The sequence below is a fragment of the Pongo abelii genome, chromosome 7 (genome assembly GCF_028885655.2).
Source record: "Pongo abelii isolate AG06213 chromosome 7, NHGRI_mPonAbe1-v2.0_pri, whole genome shotgun sequence".
In the NCBI taxonomy this organism is placed as follows: Eukaryota; Metazoa; Chordata; class Mammalia; order Primates; family Hominidae; genus Pongo; species Pongo abelii.
The window spans coordinates 139,546,766-139,572,035 of record NC_071992.2 but is presented as its reverse complement, the minus strand read 5'-3'; the positions used below and the strand labels follow the sequence as shown (position 1 = coordinate 139,572,035).

At 44.0% G+C, this 25,270-nt stretch overlaps 1 protein-coding gene and 1 pseudogene across 1 annotated transcript; one reads left to right on the top strand and one right to left on the bottom strand.

The window, feature by feature from the left end:
- Positions 1–1,225: 1,225 nt before the first annotated feature.
- On the top strand, positions 1,226–24,449 carry C7H8orf76 (chromosome 7 C8orf76 homolog). The gene is made up of 6 exons (XM_002819399.5): positions 1,226–1,398; positions 4,680–4,775; positions 5,899–6,042; positions 12,211–12,668; positions 17,736–17,868; positions 24,119–24,449. The coding sequence occupies exons 1-6, from the start codon at positions 1,282–1,284 to the stop codon at positions 24,311–24,313; spliced, it is 1,143 nt and encodes a 380-aa protein (XP_002819445.1). The 5' UTR covers positions 1,226–1,281; the 3' UTR covers positions 24,314–24,449.
- On the bottom strand, positions 6,552–7,024 carry LOC103891383 (ubiquitin-ribosomal protein eL40 fusion protein-like; annotated as a pseudogene).
- Positions 24,450–25,270: the final 821 nt, after the last annotated feature.

Sequence of the window (25,270 nt, the reverse complement as noted above, 5' to 3'; positions counted from 1 at the left end):
AGAATTTTGAGATTTGGTGTTCTCCAGGTCGAATGAAGGCTCCCTGATCTAGCCTCCCATGGTATATTTCTGTGTCTTTTCTTTCATAAATGCGTGAATGACTCCAGTCTTTGTTATTGGTGGTAGCGTCTCTTGTCCGGAAGCACGGAGAGTACGCATTCATTTCTGTATTTCCCAAGTTTCAGCCACATAATGACTGAAACTTGACAAGTTACTTAACCTCTCCAAACTCCCATATCTTCAAAATAGGATTTGCAAAATGGGAATCACTGTGGCTTTCGTAAGGTGGTTGTTAGCCGAAAAGAGAAAATGTGCTTAACACAGTGACAGGAATGCAAAGTGGTTAAAAATTGGTACTTGCACCGGGCTCAGTGGCTCACGCCTATAATCCCAGCACTTTGGGAGAACGAGGTGGGCGGATCGCTTGAGATCAGGTTCGAGACCAGCATGGGCAACGTAGTGAAATCCAGTCTCCACAAAAAATACAAAAGTTAGCCGGTCATGGTAGGGCACCCCTGTAGCCCCAGCTACTTGGGGGACTGAGGCAGGATGATCGGTTGAGTCTGGGAGTTCGAGGCTGCAGTGAGCCATGATCTCGCCACTGTACTCCAACCTGGGCGACAGAGCGAGACTCTGTCTCAAAATTATTTTATTTTATTTATTTTATTTTATTTTTTATTTTGAGACGGAGTTTCACTCTTGTTGCCTAGGCTGGAGTGCAATGATGCGATCTTGGCTCACCACAACCTCCGCCTCCAGGGTTCAAGCGATTATCCTGCCTCAGCCTCCCGAGTAGCTGGGATTACAGGCACGCGCCACCACGCCGGGCTAATTTTTGTATTTTCAGTAGAGACCGGGTTATTCCATGTTGGTCAGGCTGGTCTCGAACTCCCGACCTCAGGTGATCCGCCCGCCTTGGCCTCCCAAAGTGTTGGGATTACAGGCTTGAGCCACCGCGCCCGGCCTCTTATTTTAATTTTTAAAAAGGTACCTGCGAGTTTTAAACAGCTACTCTGGGGCCAGCGTGCTTTTTGATGCGTGCCAGTAAGGATCATTCTGTCCATCTCCTGACACAGAGAAGTCAAAACCTCCGTCCTGGGGTTCGGTCAGTTAGTGGGTCAGATAATCATCTCAGCTCAACCACTACTCCCAACCAGCAGCGGCCGCGTCCCCGCGTCGCCCTCAAAGACTACAAGTCCCAGCGTGCCGCGCTCTGGGCCGTGGAAGCCCCGCCTTTTCCGGTGGGCCCCGCCTCCTCGTTGCCTCCGCCGCGGGCGCGCGATGGATTCCGGGTGCTGGTTGTTTGGCGGCGAGTTCGAGGACTCGGTGTTCGAGGAGAGGCCAGAGCGGCGGTCAGGACCGCCCGTGTCCTACTGCGCCAAGCTCTGCGAGCCGCAGGTGAGAAGCTGGGGCCTCTTCGCCTCATCCCGGGCCCCAGGCCTCGCCCTCCGCGGGGCCTCGGCCCGGGCCCCGGCCCCTCCGCCCGCGCGAACGCAAACCCTGGCAGGCTCCAGCGCCCGCCGCCTCCCCACCGTCCCTCCGCCTCCACGGGGAAGCGGCTTTCCCAGGCCCCATTCCGGGTCCATGGGCGAGAATTCCCGCGTTGTCAGCGGCTTGACTCCCACTTGGCATTTGGCCGGCCTGGCTGCTGCCGGCTGGTCTCACGCCCCTGCCCTGAAATCTCCGGTACCTCCCGTTTGTCTTCACTGCTCCTACAGCTGGGCAGTCAGGCCCCCCAAAACGGTGACCTCCGGCAAACCCACTCTCCCCTCCCTCTTCGGCGAGCTCCCCTTGCCCGTACCAACCCCGCGCTGATGGTTAAAGTCCTTCAGTTATATCCGTTTTTCAAGGCACATCTTAAATGTCATCTCCTCTAGGAAGTCTTTTCTGATTTCGTCTTCCAGCCAAATATTTTTGTCTTTGGCCCCTTTCCCTCTATTTAGCTTCTACCTAAAGCACTTGTCAGTATTCTCACAAAGTCCTGAGACCCGGAGTGCTAAATGATCGCACCAGCATGGGTTCTTGATGCCCTTGGCAGTGCCTAACAGTTTTTATTCATAATAGTGACTCCGCGAATATTTCTGAATTAGTAGAGTATTACTTCCTATTCTTTCATGAGTGTAGATAGTTCATCAGTCAAAACTAATATTTATGGAAAATACGGAAGTGTTCCGGGCACTGTGGTGGGTTCCTTCGCATATATTGTCTCGTTCGTTCCTACAATTGTACTGATAAGATGCCAGGCACTCGATAATTACTGAATTGTGTTTTTGGTTATTTCAGTTACATTTTCTCCTTATCACATACGATCTTTCAAAGTTACCTTCAGCCCTGGATCATGTAGACTGAAAACAGGGATTGGGCTTGGAAATCACGTGGCAGAACATTTAAAAAAACTCTGGTTATGAGATAGGACTCTTGAATTCCAGTGTTGGCTTTACCACTTGCCTTGAAGTTGTCAGCTCCTTATTTGTCCCTTCAGAAAAATAATACGTGCGGCTCACAGAGTTATTGTGGGAGTGAAATGAGATAATGTATATGAAAATACTTTGTCAGATCTGATGTGCTGTACAGGTGCATAGAATTTAATACAAATTCTAAAATCAAGTGATTTTTTCTTTTTTTGGGGGGCGGAGTTTGTTGCCCATGCTGGAGTGCAATGGCGCGATCTCGGCTCACCCCAACCTCCACCTTCCGGGTTAAAGCGATTCTCCTGCCTCAGCCTCCCAACTAGCTGGGATTACAGACGTGTGCCACCATGCCGGCCTAATTTTGTATTTTTAGTAGAGGCAGGGTTTCTCTACTGTTGTTAGCCAGGCTGGTTTCGAACTCCTAACCTAAAGTGATCTGCCTGCCTTGGCCTCCCAAATTGCTGGGATTACAGGTATAAGCCACTGCCTTTCCCTACATTATTTATTCAATAGTCAAGCAATCTCAGTCTCACTTACCTTTTTATCCATAGGATTTAAATCAGTAGAAAAGCAAATAAAGTATCCCAGATGGGCATTTCCTCAGACTTCTCTCCTACAGGTTTTTGGTATTTGGTTGCATTGGAGCCTCCTTGTAGCCTTAATTTCTGTCTCCTTTGCTGAAATTCTAGTTTTTTGCCATTATGACATTTTCATAATAGCACCATATCTATAATTCTTCTTTCCTATGTCCTTTCAGTAAAGAATTGTCAATCCCTATTCCAGTCACACTAAAATTTATCTACAAGAAAGCATGTCTCATTTTAAGGAACCAATGTGGGTTGGGTGTGGTGGCTCACACCTGTAATCCCAGCACTTTGGGCGGCCAAGGTGGGCAGGGGCAGGAGGATCACTTGCGCTCAGGAGTTCAAGACCAGCCTGGCCAACATGGTGAAACCCTATCTCTACAAAACAAAAATACAAAAATTAGCTGGGTGTGGTGGCGTGCACCTGTAATACCAGCTACTTGGGAGGCCGAGGCATGAGAATCGCTTGAACCCAGGAAGTGGAAGTTGAGTGAGCCGAGATCGTACCACTGCACTCCAGCCTGGGCAATAGGATGAGACTCTCAAAAAAATAAATATATAAATAAAGAACTAGTGTGAACTATGCTAGATAAATGTAGGTTCCCAGGCACCACAGCCCTATGTATTGAAAATGCTGCAGATAAAACCATACAGTTGTGTGCTGCTTTTCTAGAGAGGTATCATGTTATTGATGTGCTTATTACCTGTGATAATGTTTTTTTTTTTTTTGCTTATTAAATTTATTTTTAATTGAGACAGGGTCTCTGTTGACCTGGCTGGAGTGCTGTGACCTGAACACAGCTCACTGTAGTCTCCAAGTCCCAGACTCAAGCAGTTCTCCCACCTCAGCCTCCCAAGTAACCACATCCCACATCTGGCTCCTTTTTTTTTTTTTTTTTTTTTTTGTAGAAATGAGGTCTCCCTATGTTGCCCAGGCTGGTCTCAAATTCCTGGGCTCAAGCAGTATTCCCACCTCAGCTTCCTGAGCAGCTGGAACTACAGATGCATGCCACCATGCCCAGCTAAATTTGTTTTTGTTTTTGTTTTTGTTTTTGTTTTTTGAGACAGTCTCGCACTGTCGCCCAGGCTGGGATGCAGTGGGATGATCTCTGCTCACTGCAACCTCCACCTCCCAGGTTCAAGCAATTCTCCTGCCTCAGCCTCCCAAGTAGCTGGTATTACAGGCGCCCGCCACCATGCCCAGCTAGTTTTTGTATTTTCAGTAGAGACAGGGTTTTGCCATGTTGTGCAAGCTGGTCTTGAACTCCTGGGCTTAAGCTATCCACCGGCCTCGGCCTCCCAAAGTGCTAGGATTATAGGCATGAGCCACTGTGCCTGGCTTGCCCAGCTAATTTTTAAATATTTTGTAGAGATAGGGTTTTTCTCTCACTGTGTTGCCCAGACTGGTGTCAGACTCCTGGCATCAAGCATTCTACCCACCTGGGCCTCCCAAAGTCCTAGGATTACAGGTGTAAGCCGCTGCACCTGACCAGCTTGTGAACATTTTAATAAAAACGGAGCCATAATTAAAATGTTCATTCTTTGTCAGTGTGTTTCTCTTGAGTCTCATCTTGAAGAAGTCTTTTTTTGATGTTTAATCAATTATATTATGGGAAATTGCTTCTGAATATGAGGTGGAAAAGCATAGCTTCACTCTGTAATAGGCTGTTTTCGTGATTTCAAGTGGTTTTATGAAGAAACAGAAAGCAGTGATGATGTTGAAGTGCTGACTCTCAAGAAATTCAAAGGAGACCTGGCCTACAGACGACAAGAGTATCAGGTAGAATTCAACATATAGAAGATGGTGGTGCTTGAAGTGGGCTCTTGTTTTATCAGTTATGGCAAATGTAAATAACAGTGTACCAAGTTAGTGTGGTGTTTATGAAGATGAGTTTAATCTTTTGTGATGTGTGTTTATAATCTGAGGCTCCCAAGTTTCTGTTCTTTTCTGCTTGGCTCTGTATGATTTGTTTGTTTCCTGTAACTCCAACAAAAGGATCTCTTTGGGGTCCCTGTAGGTTTATTCCTGAAGGTTCTGAATCTCCTCATTACTTAGGACCCTCTAGCACAGACATTTCACAGTGCCACAGGAGCAAGTCACCCCAAAATGTGTAAGAAAAAGAAAGAACTAACAACTAGATGTTAGATTGTGTTACATATGTATCTCACTTCATCTGCATGAGAATCCTGTTTTTATTTTGCTAATGAAAAGGTTATAAAGTAAGTTATTGGCAAAACCAGAATTCAAAGCCTGGTATATTTGGTCCCAGAATGTTCTTTCTGCTATATCATGATGCTTTCCATAGTAGTAGTGATTATATTCTCTAGCCATTCCTTCTCTACCTTTTAGGAAAATAGGATTGACTAGATGTATTAGTCCATTTCCATACTGCCGTGAAGAAATACCCAAGACTAGATAATTTATTTAAAAAAAAAAAAGAGGTTTAATGGACTCACAGTTCTACATGGCTGGGGAGGCCTCACAATCATGGCAGAAGGTGAAGGAGGAGCAAAGTCACGTCTTACATGGTGGCAGGCAAAGAGAGTGTGTGCAGGGGAACTACCTTTTATGAAACCATCAGATCTCGTGAGACTTACTAACTACCATGAGAACAGCATGGGAAAAACCCACCCCCATGATTCAGTTATCTCCCACCAGGTCCCTCCCACGACATGTGGGGGTTATGGGAGCTGCAATTTAAGATGAGATTTGGGTGGGGACACAGCTAAACCATATCACTAGAATACTGAAATCTTCTTTAATTCATTTAAATATTCATGTAATTCATTGGTCAGTTATAACATTACTTTCCACCTAGGAAAAAAAAATCACCCCTATTCTGAATCCTTTTTTCTGTTATGTTTTCCTCCTTTCATTTCTTTATTTAACAAATAATTTCCAGAAAGCACTGCAGGAGTATTCCAGTATCTCTGAAAAATTGTCATCAACCAATTTTGCCATGAAAAGGGATGTCCAGGAAGGTCAGGCTCGGTGTCTGGCTCACCTGGGTAGGCATATGGAAGCGCTAGAGATTGCTGCAAACTTGGTGAGTGATTTTATTGCTTATTTTCACACACATTCCTATAAGGGTGGTCGAATGGTGTATTTTTTGAAAACAAAACAAACTTCTTGCTAGTAGCAAAATCTGTGGGTTTGGATAAGCAGAAGAAAATTGTCAGGGGTGTGAGAGTTTTATTATGATGAACAACTTGGAACCTAGACATAATCATTTTCTTGTAATATTTTTCTTGTGTCATGCTCAAAATTCTTTATTGCCTGAAAATCTCCTTTGCAGAGGTTTTTCTCTTGTTAGGAGTAACATTCAGTGTGGAAGGGCTATGAGTGATCTGTTTTCTTCATTAGATTGTTTTTAGACTTTGTTCTCCAAAATTTCTACAATGAACATGTATTTCTCTAAGCCCAAAAAAGGTCCCCCCCGACAAAATGACTAAATACTCATTACCAAGCCACACTTAATAGTCCTTTTTATTTTTAAGTGGAATTTGCAGAATTTTTTTTTCTTTTTCCTTTTCCCCAGTCAAGGAAAGGGACACTTTACGACACTTTATTGAGGCCCCAGGGCCATGAGGCCTGGGCAGGACGCCGCTCTTTGGGGAAGGAAGAGCCTTCTTTGACCTTCTTCTTGGGGTACAGGTTGTTGGTGTGGCCGCGCTTCTTGGGGCAGTTGACAGCACGGGGTGGTGCAGGCGGGCACAGCACTTGCGGCAGATCATCTTGTTGCAGTTTTATTTCTGGGCGAGCTGGCGGAGGGAAGGCTCAGTAATGCCACCTCACAGGCGCAGCACCAGGTGCAGGGTGGACTCTTTCTGGATGTTGTAGTCTGAGAGAGTGCGGCCATCCTCCAGCTGTTTGCCCGCAAGTATCAGACGCTGCTGGTCAGGTGGGATGCCCTCCTTGTCCTGAATTTTGGCGTTGCTGGGCTCAATCTCAAGGGTGATGGTCTTGCCTGTGAGGGTCTTCACAAAGATCTGCATCTCTGCATCTGGAGCTTGGCAGTCTCGCTGAAGAAAAAGAGGGAATTTTTCTTTCTTTTTTTTTTTTTGAGACAGAGTCTCACTGTCACCCAGGCTGGAGTGCAGTGGCGTGATCTTGGCTTACCGCAGCCTCCGCCTCCCGGATTCAAACGATTCTCCTGCCTCAGCCTCCTGAGTAGCTAGGATTACAGGCATGCACCACCACGCCCAGCTAATTTTTGTATTTTTAGTAGAGACGGGTTTTCACCATGTTGGTCAGGCTGGTCTTAAACTGACCTTGTGATCCGCCCGCCTCGGCCTCCCAAAGTGCTGGGATTATAGGCGTGAGCCACCGCACCCGGCCTTCTTTTTCTTTAAAAAAAAATTTTATTGCCTTTTTCCACACGTTCTGAAGCGGAATTTTTTTTTTAAGGGATAAAGAAAGGCAGTTCTTTCCAGTTCTAGATTTTATTGCTTTTGTTTCTAGGTTAAGGCATTATTTGTATTGATTTTTGTCTAAATTTTGTATGGGAATTAGTCTAAATCGACTAGTTTTCTTCCTTGGAAGGAATTAAGGAGACACTGTGGCACCGATTTTGAGCTCTGTGGATGTACCGCCCAGCAATCAGCCTAACGTATGTATGCACACAATTGAGCTGACATCTGCCATCTCATTAACTAAGAAATCCCTAACCTTTGCTTGCTTAAGCCTACACCGCATAGGACCTCAGCCTCTTGCAATTCGAGGAAACTTTGGCAGTAATTGTTCTAAGAACATGGAAAGCAGCTGTGTTTTGTTCTTTCTTTTCTGTTCTCTACGAATTGGGGGTTAATGCTTAAGCTGAAAGATAAATCGACTTCTTAAGGAAGCGTTTGCATGAGCAGTTAACTTGATGGGATTTTATTGTGTTCATTTCTAGTCTCCCCAGTCTGCAAATTAACAGTGCTCTCAGCCCTTCCGGTGCCTTTCTCTAGCCTTTATTACTGTCCTTTTTTCTCGGTATTTCTTGCACGTCACTGTTGTGCTTCCTCCTCTTTGTTGAAGATAGTGGCAGCTGGATTCCTGGCAGGGTTTGGGTCATCCTCTGGTTCCTTCTAGCTTAGGGAATCTGTTTCGGTGGCTCAGAGAAGGATCTGTTGCCAATCAGCCGATGCCAGGTCTCTGGTGCTGGGGATGGTTACTAGGCAGGAGAAACACCAGTCAGAAAACCCTGGACTTTCAGAACTGTGCATCAGGCGTCCTGGCAACCTGGTGGGCAGGACTGTCAGGTGGAAAGTGGTCTTGTGGGGTTCGCCCCTTTCTATGGGCTTCGCACATGATCTCAGCAGACCCTGCGTGTCTGCACGGCATTCTCATTTCCTGGTAAGCTGTGTTTTGTTTTTTTAAATTTCTTCTCTACCTGAGGACCCTCGCCTTTTGTTACTAGCTCTGGCCCATAGCTGTTTTTTTGTGACAGTGGTTACCTTCTTTTCACATTCTGTAGGGGGACCTGTCGTAGTATGTAACATTGAACAAAATAGACAGCAAGTCCCGGGGTGACCGTCAAGATTCGAACATTTTCTGTTCACAACTTCTGCTGAAATTCATTCACTTCTTTTCATGATTTTTGGATAAAATTTATAGTAGGACTTATTTCTTAAATAATTAGAACATTTTCTTATAGTGGTTGGTATGCCTATGTGGTAACTGTGGTAAGAAAATGGCTTTCTGGTAGTAAGTGAATCCTTTTCATTTATCCACTCAGCACTCAACAAACATTTCAGTCCTACTATTTTCCTGGTTCTGGGTTCGATGCTGAGGAGACAAACAATATATCGTGTACATGCAGTGCTCATCTAGTGCCTGGTGGGTTTAGTCAGCGCACATATATATATCAGCTCTTGTTTTCTTTTTGAGATGGAGTCTTGCTCTGTTGCCCAGGCTGGAGTGCAGTGGTGCGATCTTGGCTCACTGCAGCCTCCGCCTCCCAGGTTCAAGCGATTCTCCTGTCTCAGCCTCCCAAGTAGCTGGGATTACAGGCACGTGTCACCACGCCCGGCTAAATTTTTTTTTTTTTTTTTTTTTTTTTTAAGATGGAGTCACGCGCTGTCGCCCAGGCTGGAGTGCAGTGGCGCGATCTCGTTTCACTGCAACCACCGCCTCCTGGGTTCAGGCGATTCTCCTGTCTCAGCCTCCCAAGTAGCTGGAATTACAGGTACCCGCCACCACTGCCCGGCTAATTTTTTGTATTTTAGTAGAGACGGGGTTTCACCATATTGTCCAGGCTGGTCTCGAACTCCTGAGCTCAGGCAGTCCACCCGCCTCAGCCTCCCAAAGTACTAGGATTATAGGGATGAGCCACTGCACCCGGCCTTTTTTGTATTTTTAATAGAGATAGGGTTTCATCATATTGTCCAGGCTGGTCTCGAACTCCTGAGCTCAGGCAGTCCACCCGCCTCAGCCTCCCAAAGTACCAGGATTATAGGGATGAGCCACTGCGCCCGGCCTTTTTGGTATTTTTAATAGAGACAGGGTTTCACCATGTTGGCCAGGCTGATGTCGAACTCCTGACCTCAAGTGATCCGTCCACCTTGGCATCCCAAAGTGCTGGGACTACAGGGGTGAGCCACCTTGCCCGGCCATATCAGCTCTTCGTAAGTACCTTTTATTCCTTGACTTTTAGTATAACTGACTGTAGCTCTCCTGCTTACCAGCCATATTATGCCAGGCAAGTTATCTAACCTCTCTGTGACCCAGTTGCCTTATCTATAACAGGAAAATTACTGAATCTATTTTAAAGAATTGTCAGGAGGATTAAATGAGGAAAACACTTAGAATAGTGCCTGGCACTGGGTAAACACTCAGTAATGTTAACTGTCATCATCATGTTATTGTTATACAGAAGGAGTTGCAGAATTCTGGAAAAATCACTCAAAGTCATTTAAATAGAATTTTTTTTTTTTTTTTTTTTTTTTTTTTTGAGATGAAGTCTCACTCTGTTGCCCAGGCTGGAGTGCAGTGGCGTGATCTTGGCTCACTGCAAGCTCTGCCTCCCAGGTTCATGCCATTCATCTGCCTCAGCCTCCTGAGTAGCTAGGACTACAGGTGCCCGCCACCACACCTGGCTAATTTTTTGTATTTTTGGTAGAGATGGGGTTTCGCCATGTTAGCCAGGATAGTCTCCATCTCCTGACCTCATGATCCGTCCGCCTTGGACTCCCAAAGTGCTGGGATTACAGGCATGAGCCACCACGCCCGGCCTAAACAGAATTTAATTTCCAGAAAGGAGTTTACTAATCCACCTCTCAAAACCCTACTATTGGCAGGGCGCAGTGGCTCATGCCTGTATTCCCAGCACTTTGGGAGGCCGAGGTGGGCGAAGGTCAGGAGTTCAAGACCAGCCTGGCCAACATGGTGAAACCACATCCCTAATAACAATTTTAAAAACTCGCTTGGTGTGGTGGTGGGCGTCTGTAGTCCCAGCTGTTTGGGAGGTTGAGGTAGGAGGACTGCTTGAACCTGGGAGGTGGAGATTGCAGTGAGTGGAGATCACACCACTGCACTCCAGCCTGGGCAAAAGAACGAGACTCCATCTCAAAAAAACAAACAAAACCCTGTCATCAGAATCATAGTTTGTGAGTAACAGCCTCCACCCTAACACACACTTGCTTTCTCAATATCAAAATGTTTTCGAGGCTGGGCACAGTGGTTCATGCCTGTAAGCCCAGCACTTTCAGAGGCCGAGGAGGGGGGTGGATCACTTGAGGTCAGGAGTTCGAGACCAGCCTGGCCAACATGGCAAAACCCTGTCTCTACTTTATGCAAAAATTAGCTGGGTGTGGTAGCAGGTGCCCGTCATCCCAGCTACTCCGGAGGCTGAGGCAGGAGGATTGCTTGAACCGGGGAGGCAGAGGTTGCAGTGAGCTGAGATTGCACCATTGCACTCCAGCCTGGGCAACGAGAGCGAAACTCCGTCTCAAAAAAAAAAAAAAAAAAAGGTTTTTGAACAATATAAAGCCCTATAGACTGGTTACAGAAGAAGGGTAGCATTTGTTACAGATGTAGTCTATACATGTTGTTTTCCTTATAAATGACATGATTTGACTTTAGAAAAGTCATTACTCAAACGTGATTTAATATCTGTGATGGCTGAGGAGCTGTGCTCTGTACTAGGAATTTACATTGAACAAAAGCTCTTATGGAGCTAACTGGTCTGTTGGGGAGGACAGATGCTAAACAATAGTAACAATAAAACGAGATGTGTTCTGTCTTTGGGAAGGTACAGTGTCACCAAATCAGTTGTATGGGGCTTTATCTCCTATCTTTTCACTCAATGTGGGAATATTTAGAGCTGCCCACAGGCCTTCACTTGCTGGTGTACAGTTTCCTGGGGCCGTACACCAGGTAGTTTTGCTCATGTTTCATGCTCAGTGTGGTTCTGTGAGGGAGCCTGATCTGGACGTTTGCAGGCCAGGCTTTCCTTAGACCTCACATCAACTTGAAGGTAATTTGAGTCTGCCATCTGCTCTCCGCAAACTTTAACTTACAAAAAGCAGGCCTGTTTTTACTAACCCAGAGGACATTTGCCATATGGCAAGTTAGGCAAGAGATAGTGGCGCTGGTTAAGGAGATTTGAAAAGGATTTTCTGATCAAAAGGAAACTAAGCAACCCCTTTGGCCAAAAATAATAATTGACCTTGGTAATGGTTACCAGGGAAGGCATTTGGATTCAATTAGAATGTGTCATGAAGCATGGAGAGCTTCAGGGCTATCCTGTTTAAAATGTCTAAGCCAAATAAAATTTGGAAGTGGAGTTTGTTCAAATCCTCAAGGAAATTACCATTTGGATTTTTAGAAAGCCTTGAATATTACAATGGAATCATTAGGCCAGGATCTGAGAAAATTGGCTGGGTCTTTCAGATATCTGGCTGAAGACAGTAAAGATTATAATAAAAATTGGAAATAAATGGATATTTATGTTTTTGATGCTGAACATTTGGCAGGCCACCATCTAGGAATTGTTAAGTTATTATGACATTAGGATGTTTGGGAATGGCTGGTGACTATTTCTCTAGATAGCATATATCTCAGGCTTACGGTTTCAAACATGAGATATATTGAAATATATTTAGGTCACTCGTATAGCTACTGAAAGATACTTCTAATTTATAACATATACAACTTGGGTTTTTAGGCATTCTCATTTTATATGGAAAATGCTTTGAAGTTTAAACTTCTTAACCTTTTTTTTTCTCCTTAGGAAAATAAAGCAACAAACACAGACCATTTAACCACAGTACTCTACCTCCAGCTTGCTATTTGTTCAAGTTTGCAGAACTTGGAGAAAACAATTTTCTGCCTGCAGAAACTGATTTCTTTGCATCCTTTTAATCCTTGGAACTGGGGCAAATTGGCAGAGGCTTACCTGAATCTGGGGCCAGCTCTTTCAGCAGCACTTGCGTCATCTCAGAAACAGCACAGTTTCACCTCAAGTGACAAAACTATCAAATCCTTCTTTCCACACTCAGGAAAAGACTGTCTTTTGTGTTTTCCTGAAACCTTGCCTAAGAGCTCTCTATTTTCTGTGGAAGCGAGTAGCAGTAATAGCCAGAAAAATGAGAAAGCTCTGACAAATATCCAAAACTGTATGGCAGAAAAGAGAGAAACGGTGTTGATAGAGACTCAGCTGAAAGCATGTGCCTCTTTTATACGAACCAGGTAAGCTGAGAGTCACTTAAGCAACGCTTGGTAATCAGCTCAGAGTAAAGGCTTTATTTTCTAATTTTAAGCTTCAAAAAGTTCTAGGCTAGACATTTGATATATATTTTTGAATTTTTCCTATGGTTGTGTTGAACGTTTGTCATTCTAGCGTGTAATACTTGGAAACAAAACTACATTTGTTTAAGAATACAACCTATGTTGGCTGGTGTGGTAGCACATACCTGTAATCCCAGCATTTTGGGAGGCTGAGGCAGGTGGATCATTTGAGCTCAGGAATTTTGAGACCAGCCTGAGTAACATGGTGAAATCCCATTTCTACAAAAAATTTTTTTTAAAAAGTTAACTATGCGGGCCAGGCGCTGTGGCTCACGCCTGTAATCCCAGCACTTTGGGAGGGTGAGGTGGGTGGATCACAAGATCAGGAGATCGAGACCAGCCTGGCCAACATAGTGAAACTCTGTCTCTACTAAAATACAAAAAATTAGCTGGGCATGGTGGCACGTGCCTGTAGTCCCAGCTACTCAGGAGGCTGAGGCAGGGGAATCGCTGAACCCAGGAGGCAGAGGTTGCAGTGAGCTGAGATCGCACCACTGCACTCCAGCCTGGCGACAGGGCAAGACTCTGTCTCAAAAAAAAAAAAAAAAAAAGAATTAACCAGGCATGGTGGTGCATGCCTGTAGTCCCAGTTACTCAGGAGGCTGAGATGGAATGATTGCTTGAGCCTGGGAGGCCAAGGCTGCAGTGAGCTGAGATCACACCACAGCACTCCAGCCTGGGCAACAGAATGAGACTCTGTCTCAGAAACAAAAAGGAATATAACCTGTGTCATTGCCCAAGATGGAATGTTAAGATTAGAAAACATTAAAAAATTAGGAAAATAAAAATGTATAAAACACTGAAAAAGGGAGAGGAAATATTTTAAAGAAGGAATTTTCTGTTCATATATTCCACAGAAATCTACTAAAGAAGAAAATCAACTCTTGTGTTTGAATTGCTGATAATGGGAGTAGATGATGCTTAATTCATTCTACAGAGAATTGCCATGGTTTATGCCTAGGGATACCAAGTACCTTTTATCCTTAAAGTATGAGAGTTTGAGGGAAGGGTAGGGAGAATACACTTGACCAGTTCTATAAATGATGAGAGAAGAAGCAGAGTCTCTCATGTTTCAAATGGTACCAAAGAATGTACAGATTTTTTAACTCAGGAGGATTCAAGAAATATTAACAGTGAGGCTTACTGAGAAGTGGTATCTATTTGGCAAATTTTATTTTATTATTATTATTTTTTTTGAGACGGAGTTTTGCTCTTATTGCCCAGGCTGGAGTGCAGTGGTATGATCTCTGCTCACTGCAACCTCTGTCTCCAGGTTCAAGCAATTCTCCTGCCTCAGCCTCCTGAGTAGCTGGGATTACAGCTGTGCACTACCACACCCGGCTAATTTTTGTATTTTTAGTAGAGACGGGGTTTCACCATGTTGGCCAGGCTGGTCTCGAACTCCTGACCTCAGGTGATCCACCTGCCTTAGCTTCCCAAAGTGCTGGGATTACAGGAGTGAGCCACCGTTCCCAGCCGTATTTGGCAAATTTTAAAATGTATTCAGTGGATGCTTGTTTAGATTGACCGTGTCACTAGTTCAGAGGCACATTGGATGACAACCGTGTGCCAGACATGTGCTTGGTGCTAGGATCACAAAGATTTAAAAAGCAGTCCCTTATGCCACTCACTCACTCAGGGAAATGGTATGTCTAGCCAGTAACTGCCAGCACGGGTGCTAAATAGTATATCAGTGCTGTGAGCAGAATTCTGGGGGCACCAATGTCAGGGAGCTGTTGGTGTGGCCAAAAGAGGAAGCCTTTACAGAGGGGATGATGCCTCTGCTGAATGGTCCCTGTAGGAACCCTTGTCAGTTGACTGAGTGCTAGATGCTTTGTATACATTATTTCATTTTAATCCTCATGACTCTGGGATACCTATTGGCATCCCATTAGATGGACGAGGAAACTATTAAAATCATTCCTAAAGTGGTGCAGCTGTGAAGTGCAGGGCCAGGATTTGGAGCTGGTCTCTGATTCCAGACCCTGTATTCTTCCAGCTTATCTTGCTCACTCCACATTAATATTCCCCACGTGGGAAGAGGCATGCTAGGTAAAAAGAAAGAAAGCACCACCCAGAGGGGCAGAGGATCTGTTCTAGAACAGTGTTGTCACATTGTCTGGTGGTAAGAGCAGCATTGGTGGTAAGGGCTCAAAGTAGGCTGTGGCCACATTGTCTGGTGGTAAGAGCAGCATTGGTGGTAAGGGCTCAAAGTAGGCTGTGGCCACATTGTCTGGTGGTAAGAGCAGCATTGGTGGTAAGGGCTCAAAGTAGGCTGTGGCCACATTGTCTGGTGGTAAGAGCAGCATTGGTGGTAAGGGCTCAAAGTAGGCTGTGGCCACATTGTCTGGTGGTAAGAGCAGCATTGGTGGTAAGGGCTCAAAGTAGGCTGTGGCCACATTGTCTGGTGGTAAGAGCAGCATTGGTGGTAAGGGCTCAAAGTAGGCTGTGGCCACATTGTCTGGTGGTAAGAGCAGCATTGGTGGTAAGGGCTCAAAGTAGGCTGTGGCCACATTGTCTGGTGGTAAGAGCAGCATTGGTGGTAAGGGCTCAAAGTAGGCTGTGGCCACAGTGCCAGGGTGGCAGAGGAAGTAGGAAGTAGGACTTTGGCATCAGAACTGGTTTTGAAGAATTTAGTAAATTGCTGATGCTAAGTGGATGAACCTGGACTCTTGCAAGCGGTCTGACCTTGCACACATTCCTTAAACTCTGCTCTCTAGTTGCTTAATCTTGACAGATGGAGAAATGGGGAAAATGCCTGCTTCCAGGGGTTGTAGAATTAAAGTATTTAAAGTACTTATTGCCCTGCATTTTATGTAGTAGGCATTTGGTAAATGTTAGATTAGTACTTTTATTTTTGTTGTTTTTATTGTTAACACAAGATGTTCGGTGTCACAAGGGTTTGGTCCTTGTGCCGAAGGCCTGAAGAGTATTTGCAGGTTTTAAATACAGGAGCATGTGATAAGACCTGTGTGTGTGGTGTGTGTGTGTGTGTTTTTTGGGTTTTGGTTTTTTTTTTTTTTTTTTTTTTTTTGAGACGGAGTTTCACTCTTGTTGCCCAGGTGGGAGTGCAATGGTGCGATCTCTGCTCACCACAACCTCTGCCTCTCGGGTTCAAGCAATTCTCCTGCCTCAGCCTCCCGAGTAGCTGGGATTACAGGCATGCACCACCATGCCAGGCTAATTTTGTGTTTTTAGTGGAGATGGGATTTCTCCATGTTGGTCAGGCTGGTCTCGAATTCCCGACCTTAGGTGATCCACTGGCCTCGGCCTCCCAAAGTGCTGGGATTACAGGCATGAGCCACCACACCCGGCCAAAACCTGTGATTTAGAGAGCTCTGGTGACTGCGATGCTGGATTAGAAGGAGGAGCTAAGGACTAGAGGTTGTGGAGTAATTAGTGGAAGGTGATGAGGGCCTGACCTAGGCTGGTGCAGTGGTAATAAAAAAAAAGAAATGGATGTCACTGCACGATAGAATAGACAGGACTTGGTGACCAGCGGAGTGTGTGGGAAGGTTGAGGGTGAGGGGAACGGAAGAGTCTCTGCAGAGTCTCTCGGGGATGCACAGGTGGATGGCGGTGCCTTCCGCTGAGATAGGACACCTGGGAGGATGAGCAGAGGGTGCCTGGAGGATATCCAGAGGGCGGAAAGCAAGTTACATCAAAGGGGTCACAAAGGTGAATGCTTCCCGAGGCTGGGTAGGTGATGTCAACAGGTCAGACTGAAGCAGACAGATGATCGTTTTACCTGTGAGTCAGGTCAGGCTCCTTTCTGAAACTCCCGGATGGCTTCCCATTGCACTTACGTCAATTCCACATTTCTTTCCATGGCCTGCAAGGTCTGATTTGAATTGGCCCTGCCTTTTTTTCCCACCTCATTCACTACACATTTTTCTCTCTGACTGTGTTCCAGCCACAGTGATCTTAATGATTTTCAAGCATATCAAATTTGTTCCTGTGTCAGAGCCCCCTTCTCCCTGGCCAAGCCCTCGCCCCCAGATGTTCTCCCACTGGTTCCTCATCAGGTAGCTCATAGCTTGCCTGGTATCTCAAGGAAGCCTTTCTGCCTATACTGCCGCATCTGAAGAGGTTACTGTGTCCACCCTGTCTTGGGTTTTTTTCCATAGCACTTGTCACTACCTGAAATAACTTATGTGCTGTCTCCCTCCTTCCATTCCATGAGGCCGCAAGTGTGTTTTGCTCATCAGTATCTCTCATTGCCTAGCGTCGTGTCAGGCACGTTCCACAGCATGGAGAGCTGAGTGCTTCTGGGCATTGCAGTAGGTACCAGTGAGAAAAAAGGGGAAAATCTGCATATTGAGTATTTATTTAAAAAAAAAAAAAAAGCCAAATGAGGAAGACAGGAGGAAGTTAAATGAGAGAGGAGACCAGCTATGATCATGACGGGGAAGTCAGTGGTTAGGTATCGCAGAGTGGTTGTCAGAGGGTCATCAAAGATTTGGCCCTGCTTGGGGTAATTGAAGTGTGCTAGCGAATCTAATTAGTCCTTGCGGTCAAGTTGCTGTGGGGATCAGCGAGATGGAAGGGTCACAGAACACTGACTTCAAAGGAGCAAATCCAGAGGGCCTGTGTGAGAGGAGTCTGATTGGGAGGCTCGTTCCTTTCACTCCAAATTACTTATCCTTTCAATCCCTTGACTTCCACAGGAAGCTCTTTTGAGGCCGGAAGCTCTTTTCAGGTGTTGCTCTCTGAAGATTTCTTTGAGCAGTTTTAGTCTTTATATTTTAGAAAAGATGAATCTCCAATGTAAAGTTGGGCAATTGATTCCAAGTTGGAAGTTTTAGGGATTGAAATGATAGTTCTAGTGAGGGTGGGTACCTGCTTTTTAACCTGGCGGGACTCGCAGCCGACTCAATACCTGGGCTCTCTGAACGTTTCCTCGCGGCTTTCCTTTATCTGGAAGCATTGGGACTTTTTGCCACGCATTGAGACTTTTCGGTTTTTCAGGCTTCTGCTTCAGTTTACCCAACCTCAGCAAACATCGTTTGCTTTGGAGAGGAACTTAAGGACTCAGCAGGAAATTGAAGATAAAATGAAAGGGTTCAGCTTCAAAGAAGACACTTTGCTGTTGATAGCTGAGGTGAGTGTATCCCTCGGGTTTATGTGAAACGAGGCATCATAGATATTTTCCCTGGCTCTGATAGCATTTTTTAAAAAGCAGGGCCAAATTTCATCTACTGAAGGACTTGTCTCCCTCCTCTGTGTGCCTTTTGATCACTAAGCAATCACCAAGGCGGCCTCTTGATCGGCATTCCCCTGCAGCGTGTGGGACTGCAGGGGCTGTGTTTCATGTACTTGTCAGTGCTTGTTAGCACCTGCCTGCCTGAACATCATCAATGCCCAATAATTGTTTGTTTCAGTGCTGAATAAACGAATGAATGAATGCTTACATTTGTGTAGCAGTTCTATTTTTTTTTCCTCCATTCATCATAACAGCTTGTGAAGATGAGTAGAGCTAGAATTGAGGCTCAGAGAGCTTGTGACTTTCCTGCGGTCAGATTTTCAGTGGGAGAGCTGGTCTGTAGCTTGTGTTTGCCAGCTGCAAGTCCATTTTATTCCTGCTCTACCCTGTTACTACTTTAGAAATTCAAAGGTAATTTTTTTTTAAACTAACATTTAAACCTTCATTGACTTTTTTTTTTTTTTTTAAAAAGACAGAGTCTTGCTCTGTCGCCCAGGCTGGAGTGCAGTGGCACGATCTTGGCTCACTGCAACCTCTACCTCTTGGGTTCAAGCGATTCTCATGTCTCAGCCTCCCGAGTAGCTGGGATCACAGGCGTGCACTACCACACCCTGCTAATTTTGTATTTTTAGTAGAGACAGGGTTCACTGTGTTGGCCAGTCTGTCTTGAACTCCTAGCCTCAAGCAATCTACCCACCTCGGCCTCCCAAAGTGCTGGAATTACAGGCCTGGGCCACCATGCCTGATCTCTTACTTTTACTTCTGAGAGGCTATGCTAGTTTGTTTTTCTCCTGTGTTTCTTAACATTCCTCTGCCTCTTGGGACTCAGCTGGTTTATTCTGTAGCATAAGTAATGGCATGCTAAAGATTCCCTTGGCCTCTCTGTTTTCTACTTTTCTCTCACAGAAATCATCACCACACCCCTAGGTTCCATTGTTACCTCTGGGCTGATTACTCTCCAGTATTTATCTGTAGTCTCATCTCTGGGACATGTGTCTCACATCAGATTAATTGCCTACTAGGTGGTTGACCTGGGATAATTATTGATTACTCTTCTGTCACTTCAAGTATAAAATGTCTAAAATGGAACTACTCATCAGAACACTTCCTGTAATCCCAGCACTTTGGGAGGCCAAGGTGGGTGGATTACTTGAGGTCAGGAGCTTAAGACCAGCCTGACCAACATGGTGAAACCCCATCTCTACTAAAAATACAAAAAACTAGCCGGTCGAGGTGGCAGGCACCTGTAATCCCAGCTACTCGGGAGGCTGAGACAGGAGAATTGCTTGAACCCGGGAGGCGGAGGTTGCAGTGAGCCGAGATTGTGTCACTGCACTATAGCCTGGGCAACAGCGAGAGACTCCGTCTCAAAAAACAAAACCCCAAAAAACACTTCTGGTCAGTCTTTTAGTTCTCCCAAGTTCCACATCCTCCAGGAAGCTTTTCCGGAATACTCTGCTCTGTGGTCATTTCTCCTTCCTCTGAGCTCAGATAGTGATTGCTTGAATAGATAGCTCTTTGGGCCGTAAAAAGACATAAGAATTTGTCTTATGTTCCTTGTAAGTAATAGTATGTTTAATTATTAGGTTAACTAGATATTAGGTTCCTTGTAAGTAATAGTATGTTTTGAGCATCTTTGTATTCTTCACCATGCTTGATAAATCTGTTGGTTGGGTGGAAGAGTAGTTTCCTGTGTAGACAATGCATGTGATATACCAGTGGAGCTTTTTAAAAAGATGGAAAATGTCTGGACCTTTGTCGGGATTGTAATTAAGATTATAATTACATTTTGTTTTGTGCTTTTTATTTTTTTAAAAGGTCTCATTCTGTCACTCAGGCTGGGCTGGCTGCAGTGCATAATCTTAGCTCACTGCAGCCTGAAATTCCTGGGCTTAAGTGGTCCTTTCACCTCAGCCTCCCAAGTTTGTAGGATTACAGGCACCCACCACCATGTCCAGCTAATTTTAAAATTTTTTGTAGAGGCAGGGTCTTGCTATGTTGCCCAGTCTGGTCCCAAACTCCTGGCCTCAAATGATTGTCCCGCCTTGGCCTCCCTAAGTGCTAGGGTTACAGGCGTGAGCCACCATGCCCGGCCTTTATTTTGTGCTTTTAATTTTAGTTGACTTGTGATAACACAACCCCGTATCCTTAAATATTCTTTGATCACATGCTTTTTTTTTTTCCTGTTTATAATTCTTTTATTTGAATTAGGATCCAAATAAGGTCTAAATACTATATGAGGTCCTTTTGTCTCATATCTTTTTTATTCTATAACAACTGCTCTTCTCCCTCTTTCTTTTTTACTCTGATAAAATACATAAATTTGCCATCTTAATCATTGTTAAGTGTACAATTCAATGGTATTAAGCACATATACAGTGTTGTGCCACCATGACCACTATTTCCAAAATTTTTTCATCACCCCAAACAGAAACTCTACCCATTAAGCAAGAACTCCCTATTCCCTTCTCTCTCTACCCGCTAGAACCTCTAATCTATTTTTCTCTATGAATTTATCTATTCTAGATATTTCAAATTGGTGGAATCATACCAGATGTGTCCTTTTGTGTCTACTTTATTTCACTTAGCATAATGTTTTCAAGGTTTATCCATATTTAGCATTTATCAAAACTTCATACCTTCTTATAGCTAAATAATATTCATATATATGTACATATCTCATTTTGTTTATCCACTCATCTGTTGATGGATACTCGAGTTGTTTCTACCTTTTGGATATTGTGAATAATGCTGCTATCAACATTAGCATATAAGTATGTTTGAGTCTCTTTTTTTTGTTTGTTTGTTTTGTTTGTTTGAGATGGAGTCTTGCTCTGTCACCCAGGCAGGAGTACAGTGGTGCTGTCTTGGCTCACTGCAGCCTCCGCCTCCCAGGTTCAAGCACTTCTCCTGTCTCAACTTCCCAAGTAGCTGGGGCTACAGGCATGTGCCACCATGCCCAGCTAATTTTTATATTTTTAGTAGAGACGGGCTTTCACCATATTGGCCAGGCTGGTCTTGAACTCCTGATCTCAAGTGATCTGCCTGCCTCGGCCTCCCAAAGTGCTGGGATTACAGGCATGAGCCACTGCACCCGGCTAAGTCTCTGTTTTTAATTCTTTTGGGTATATACCTAGGAGTGGAATTACTGGGTCATATGTTAGCTCTGTTTAACTTTTTTAGGAACTACCAAACTGTACCTTTGATTTTCTATTTTGTGATATTTACCTAACATTATGACATGGGCATGACCCTATATCGTAAATATTGAGTACATAATTTTTAATGACTGGATAGTAGTCAATTTTTGGACAAACTATAATTTACTTAGTTCCCTGTGTTGAACATTTAACAAATACTCAGTACGTATTTTAATAAATCCTTGCAAGAAAATCAATATGTGCCTTTGTACCTTTTGGAACAGATTATTAGAAATAGAATCACTGGATTTAAATATATGAGCATTTTTAAGACTTAAAGCACATTTCCAAATTGTCATTTAGAAAGGTTAGTTCAATTTATATATCCTCTAGCAATATATGAAAGCATTGTTTTTTCTACCCTGATCCAATTAAATTGAACCATGTGAAATCAGTCATTTTGACCTCTGTTTTATGTAATTTAACTTAATAATATTACTTTAAAAATTGGTAGCTTGGTAGATAAAAATTTAATATTTTTGGCATTAATGTTTATTTACTATTAAGATGAACAATTTTTTCATCTTATTGGCCATTTGTATCATGTCACATGCCTAGTCTTGCTTTTGCTTCATTATTCTTTCTGTTTTTCGTAGCAATTTTAAGAGTTCTCTCTATATTAGACTTAAGTATCTTTCTATAGTTACTATATTTTCTGACGTTTATGATTTTTTTTGGCATATGGAAGTTTAAAATGTTTATGTGGCTGAATGTTTTGGCAGATTTTTTGACACCTGTAAATATTGTGCATGTCTATCCCTCTTTTGGGAATAGTGTGTTGTTTGGGTCTTACTATTATTCATTTATCTTTTTTTAAGAAAGGCATTTTTGGTGTTTTATCCCAGATTTTAAAATACTACATTTCACTGAATCCAGGAAATCATCAATTGTAAGACATACCATTTGATGTGTCACTAAAAGAAAAATAAGATGCCTGCCGGGCGTGGTGGCTCACGCCTGTAATCCCAGCACTTTGGGAGGCCGAAGTGGGTGGATCACGAGGTCAGATCAAGACCATCCTGGGTAACACAGTGAAACCCCATCTCTACTAAAAATACAAAAATTAGCCAGGCCTGGTGGCGTACGCCTGTAATCCCAGCTACTCGGGAGGCTGAGGCAGGAGACTAGCTTGAATCCAGGAGGCAGAGGTTGCACTGAGCCAAGATTGCACCACTGCATTCAAGCCTGGGCGACAGAGTGAGACTCTGTCTCAAAAAAAAAAAAAAGAAAAATAAGATGCCATTTACACTATTACATAGAGCCTCACTCCAGTGGTTATCAAATACATTTTGTTTTAATTTGTTTTGGAGGCAGGGTCTAACTCTATCTCCCAGGCTGAAGTACAGTGTGGCACAGTCATAGCTCACTGCAGCCTCCAACTCCTGGGCTCATGGCATCTTCCCACCTCCGCCTCCCAGGTAGCTGCTGGGACTATAGTTAAGTGTTGTCATCATACCCGGCTGATTTTTAAAAAGTTTTTTGGCCGGGCACAGTGGTTCGTTCTCATCTATAATCCCAGCACTTTGGGAGGCAAAGGCGGGTGGATCAGTTGAGGTCAGGAGCTCAAGACTAGCCTGGCCAACATGATGAAATGCTGTTTCTACTAAAAATACAAAAATTAGCTGGGCATGGTGGCACTTGCCTGTAGTCCCAGCTACTTTGGAGGCTGACGTGGGAGAATTGCTTGAACCCAGGAGACAGAGGTCGCAGTGAGCCAAGATCGCACCACTGCACTCCAGCCTGGGCAACAGAGCGAGACTCTGACTCAAAAAAATGATGATGATGATAATAATAATAATAATAATTTTTTTTGTAGGGACAGGGATCTTGCTCTGTTGCCCTGGCCGTTCTCTAACTCCTGGCCTTAATCGACCATCCTGCCTCGGCCTTCCAAAGTGTTGGGGTTACAGGTGTGAACCACAACACCTGGCTCAGATACATCTTGATTTTAGAGATGTTAAAATACAAAAATAAAAAAGTATCTTAGAACTGGTGAAATACCAGCCTTTAGTAAATACTGACTCTTGCCTAGTGAAGCTTGGCTCTCATTGGCAATTTCTTCAAACAATATGTAATCTCTGAAGATTTAAACCCAGTCCTCAAAACCATTATTTGAGCCTGCTTCTAATTCATTATAATTTGAGTTTTCATGAACACATTCAATATCCGGGTTTGCAGGAACCTTGGAGATTATCTAATGCAAATCTATGTGGAACTTAAATTCCCTCTACAACATCCCTGCTCCATGACTACATAAGCTTTCATGACAGATGGTATGAAATGTTTTGGAACTTAATTTTAGTTCATTGTCATTACCCAAGGTCAGTCTGCTTACTTAGTGGGTTCAGGTACAAGCTTTCTACAACCTAACTTTGTGATGTCTTCTCAAAGAAACTAACCCAGAATCTTGGGACATGACCCTATGTTCATCTGGGCCTGATTCTGACCAGTAGGGAGCAGTATTGTACCTTTATTGGTAACGGGCTCCTTAAATCCCCAAGATTGCTTTGGTTATAGAGGGATTAGAGTCCTTTTGGGTCAGGAAAAGGTGGGCCCAGCTACATGCTACAGTTGCATTCTCACCAACAGAATATGCTCTTTGAAACAAAAAGGGTAACTCAGTACTCATGGTAAGCCAAATAATACTGCTGCCGCAGCAGCACCGAAGTGATTCTTTCACTTGGGGAGAATGAGGGTAGAAATATGGGATATTTTACTTGTCCTTGGATAACTACTTCTGAGATCAGATGAGATCGGGTGCAGTCAGGGTGGTATGGCCGTAGATGGATAACTACTTATGAACAAACATCTTTTCAATGTGTTGGGAATGTCCCCTGGCTGCTCAAGTATTTTCTGCCTTTGAATGAAAGCCTTCACAGTTGATAACTAGCATTCCATGTCTGCTGCCTCTTTAATTGGGACAGTTTTTTTTTTTCCTCCTGTTACAGGTTATGGGAGAAGATATCCCAGAAAAAATAAAAGATGAAGTTCACCCAGAGGTGAAGTGTGTTGGCTCCGTAGCCCTGACTGCCTTGGTGACTGCATCCTCAGAAGAATTTGAAGACAAGTGGTTCAGAAAGATCAAAGACCATTTCTGTCCATTTGAAAATCAGTTCCATACAGAGATACAAATCTTGGCTTAGTGGGTTATAAAAAACAAAACCGCAAATATCTTGTACTGTATTAATTGTCCTTGTTTACTTCAGACAGGATCCATTGCCAATCATGGAGTATAAATGATTATTTATGTTTTATAAAACTGGCTTCTGTCTCAAATGAGTTCTACTGTATTCAGTTTATGTTTTGTTTTCTTTTTGGATTTCTCCTATCCCGTTATAAGTACTGTATCTTAGGACTACTACCCCTTTAGAAGTGTATCAAGGAGGCTTTTAGATTTGTGGTCTTTTAAAAACAGTTACTGTATTATAGCCAGCAGCATAAGAATCCACATTGTTTAGGTAAATTCATTGGGAATGACCAAGAATGTTGAGATGTGAAACTAAGCTATTTCTAAGAAGGGTGTGCCAAGCACTGTGAAGGGTCTGAGATCTTACCCTACTTGTAAGCTAACAGGTTAGCCTCTCCCACTTCTCATGGATGCTGGCAGAAAGGAGACTGCTGGGTCAGAGACAAAGGATTTTATGACCCATGGCCCAGCAAGCAGTATAAACTTCAGTGTACTTGCATCAGTTTCTCTTGCCTCCAAGTCCCAAGGGCACATGATGGGCACAGAAGGAATGCCTACGTTCACATACAGTGAATGTGCATTACCATGTCGCGTGATGCACACATGACTGGTTGCCGTACAGGAGAGGAGTGCTGAGTTTGGGAAACTCTAGTCTTTGATAATAGGCAGTGAGCATGCTTGCCCTTTGCTCCAGAGGTAGATGCTGTCTCCTTTTTAAGGCTGTTCGCCCTGCAGACATCTTGGAGAAGATAGACTGGAACAAAGAACACTGAGTTCCTCTCTCAGAAGATGCACAGAAACACGAGAGAGCTGTGGAGCTTTGTCTGCCAGGTCGATCATCCTGTCCTTTTTCAGCCACATGACTTCAGTCACAGTCTGTAACATCATCTTAAATACAAAGGGCGATTACCTT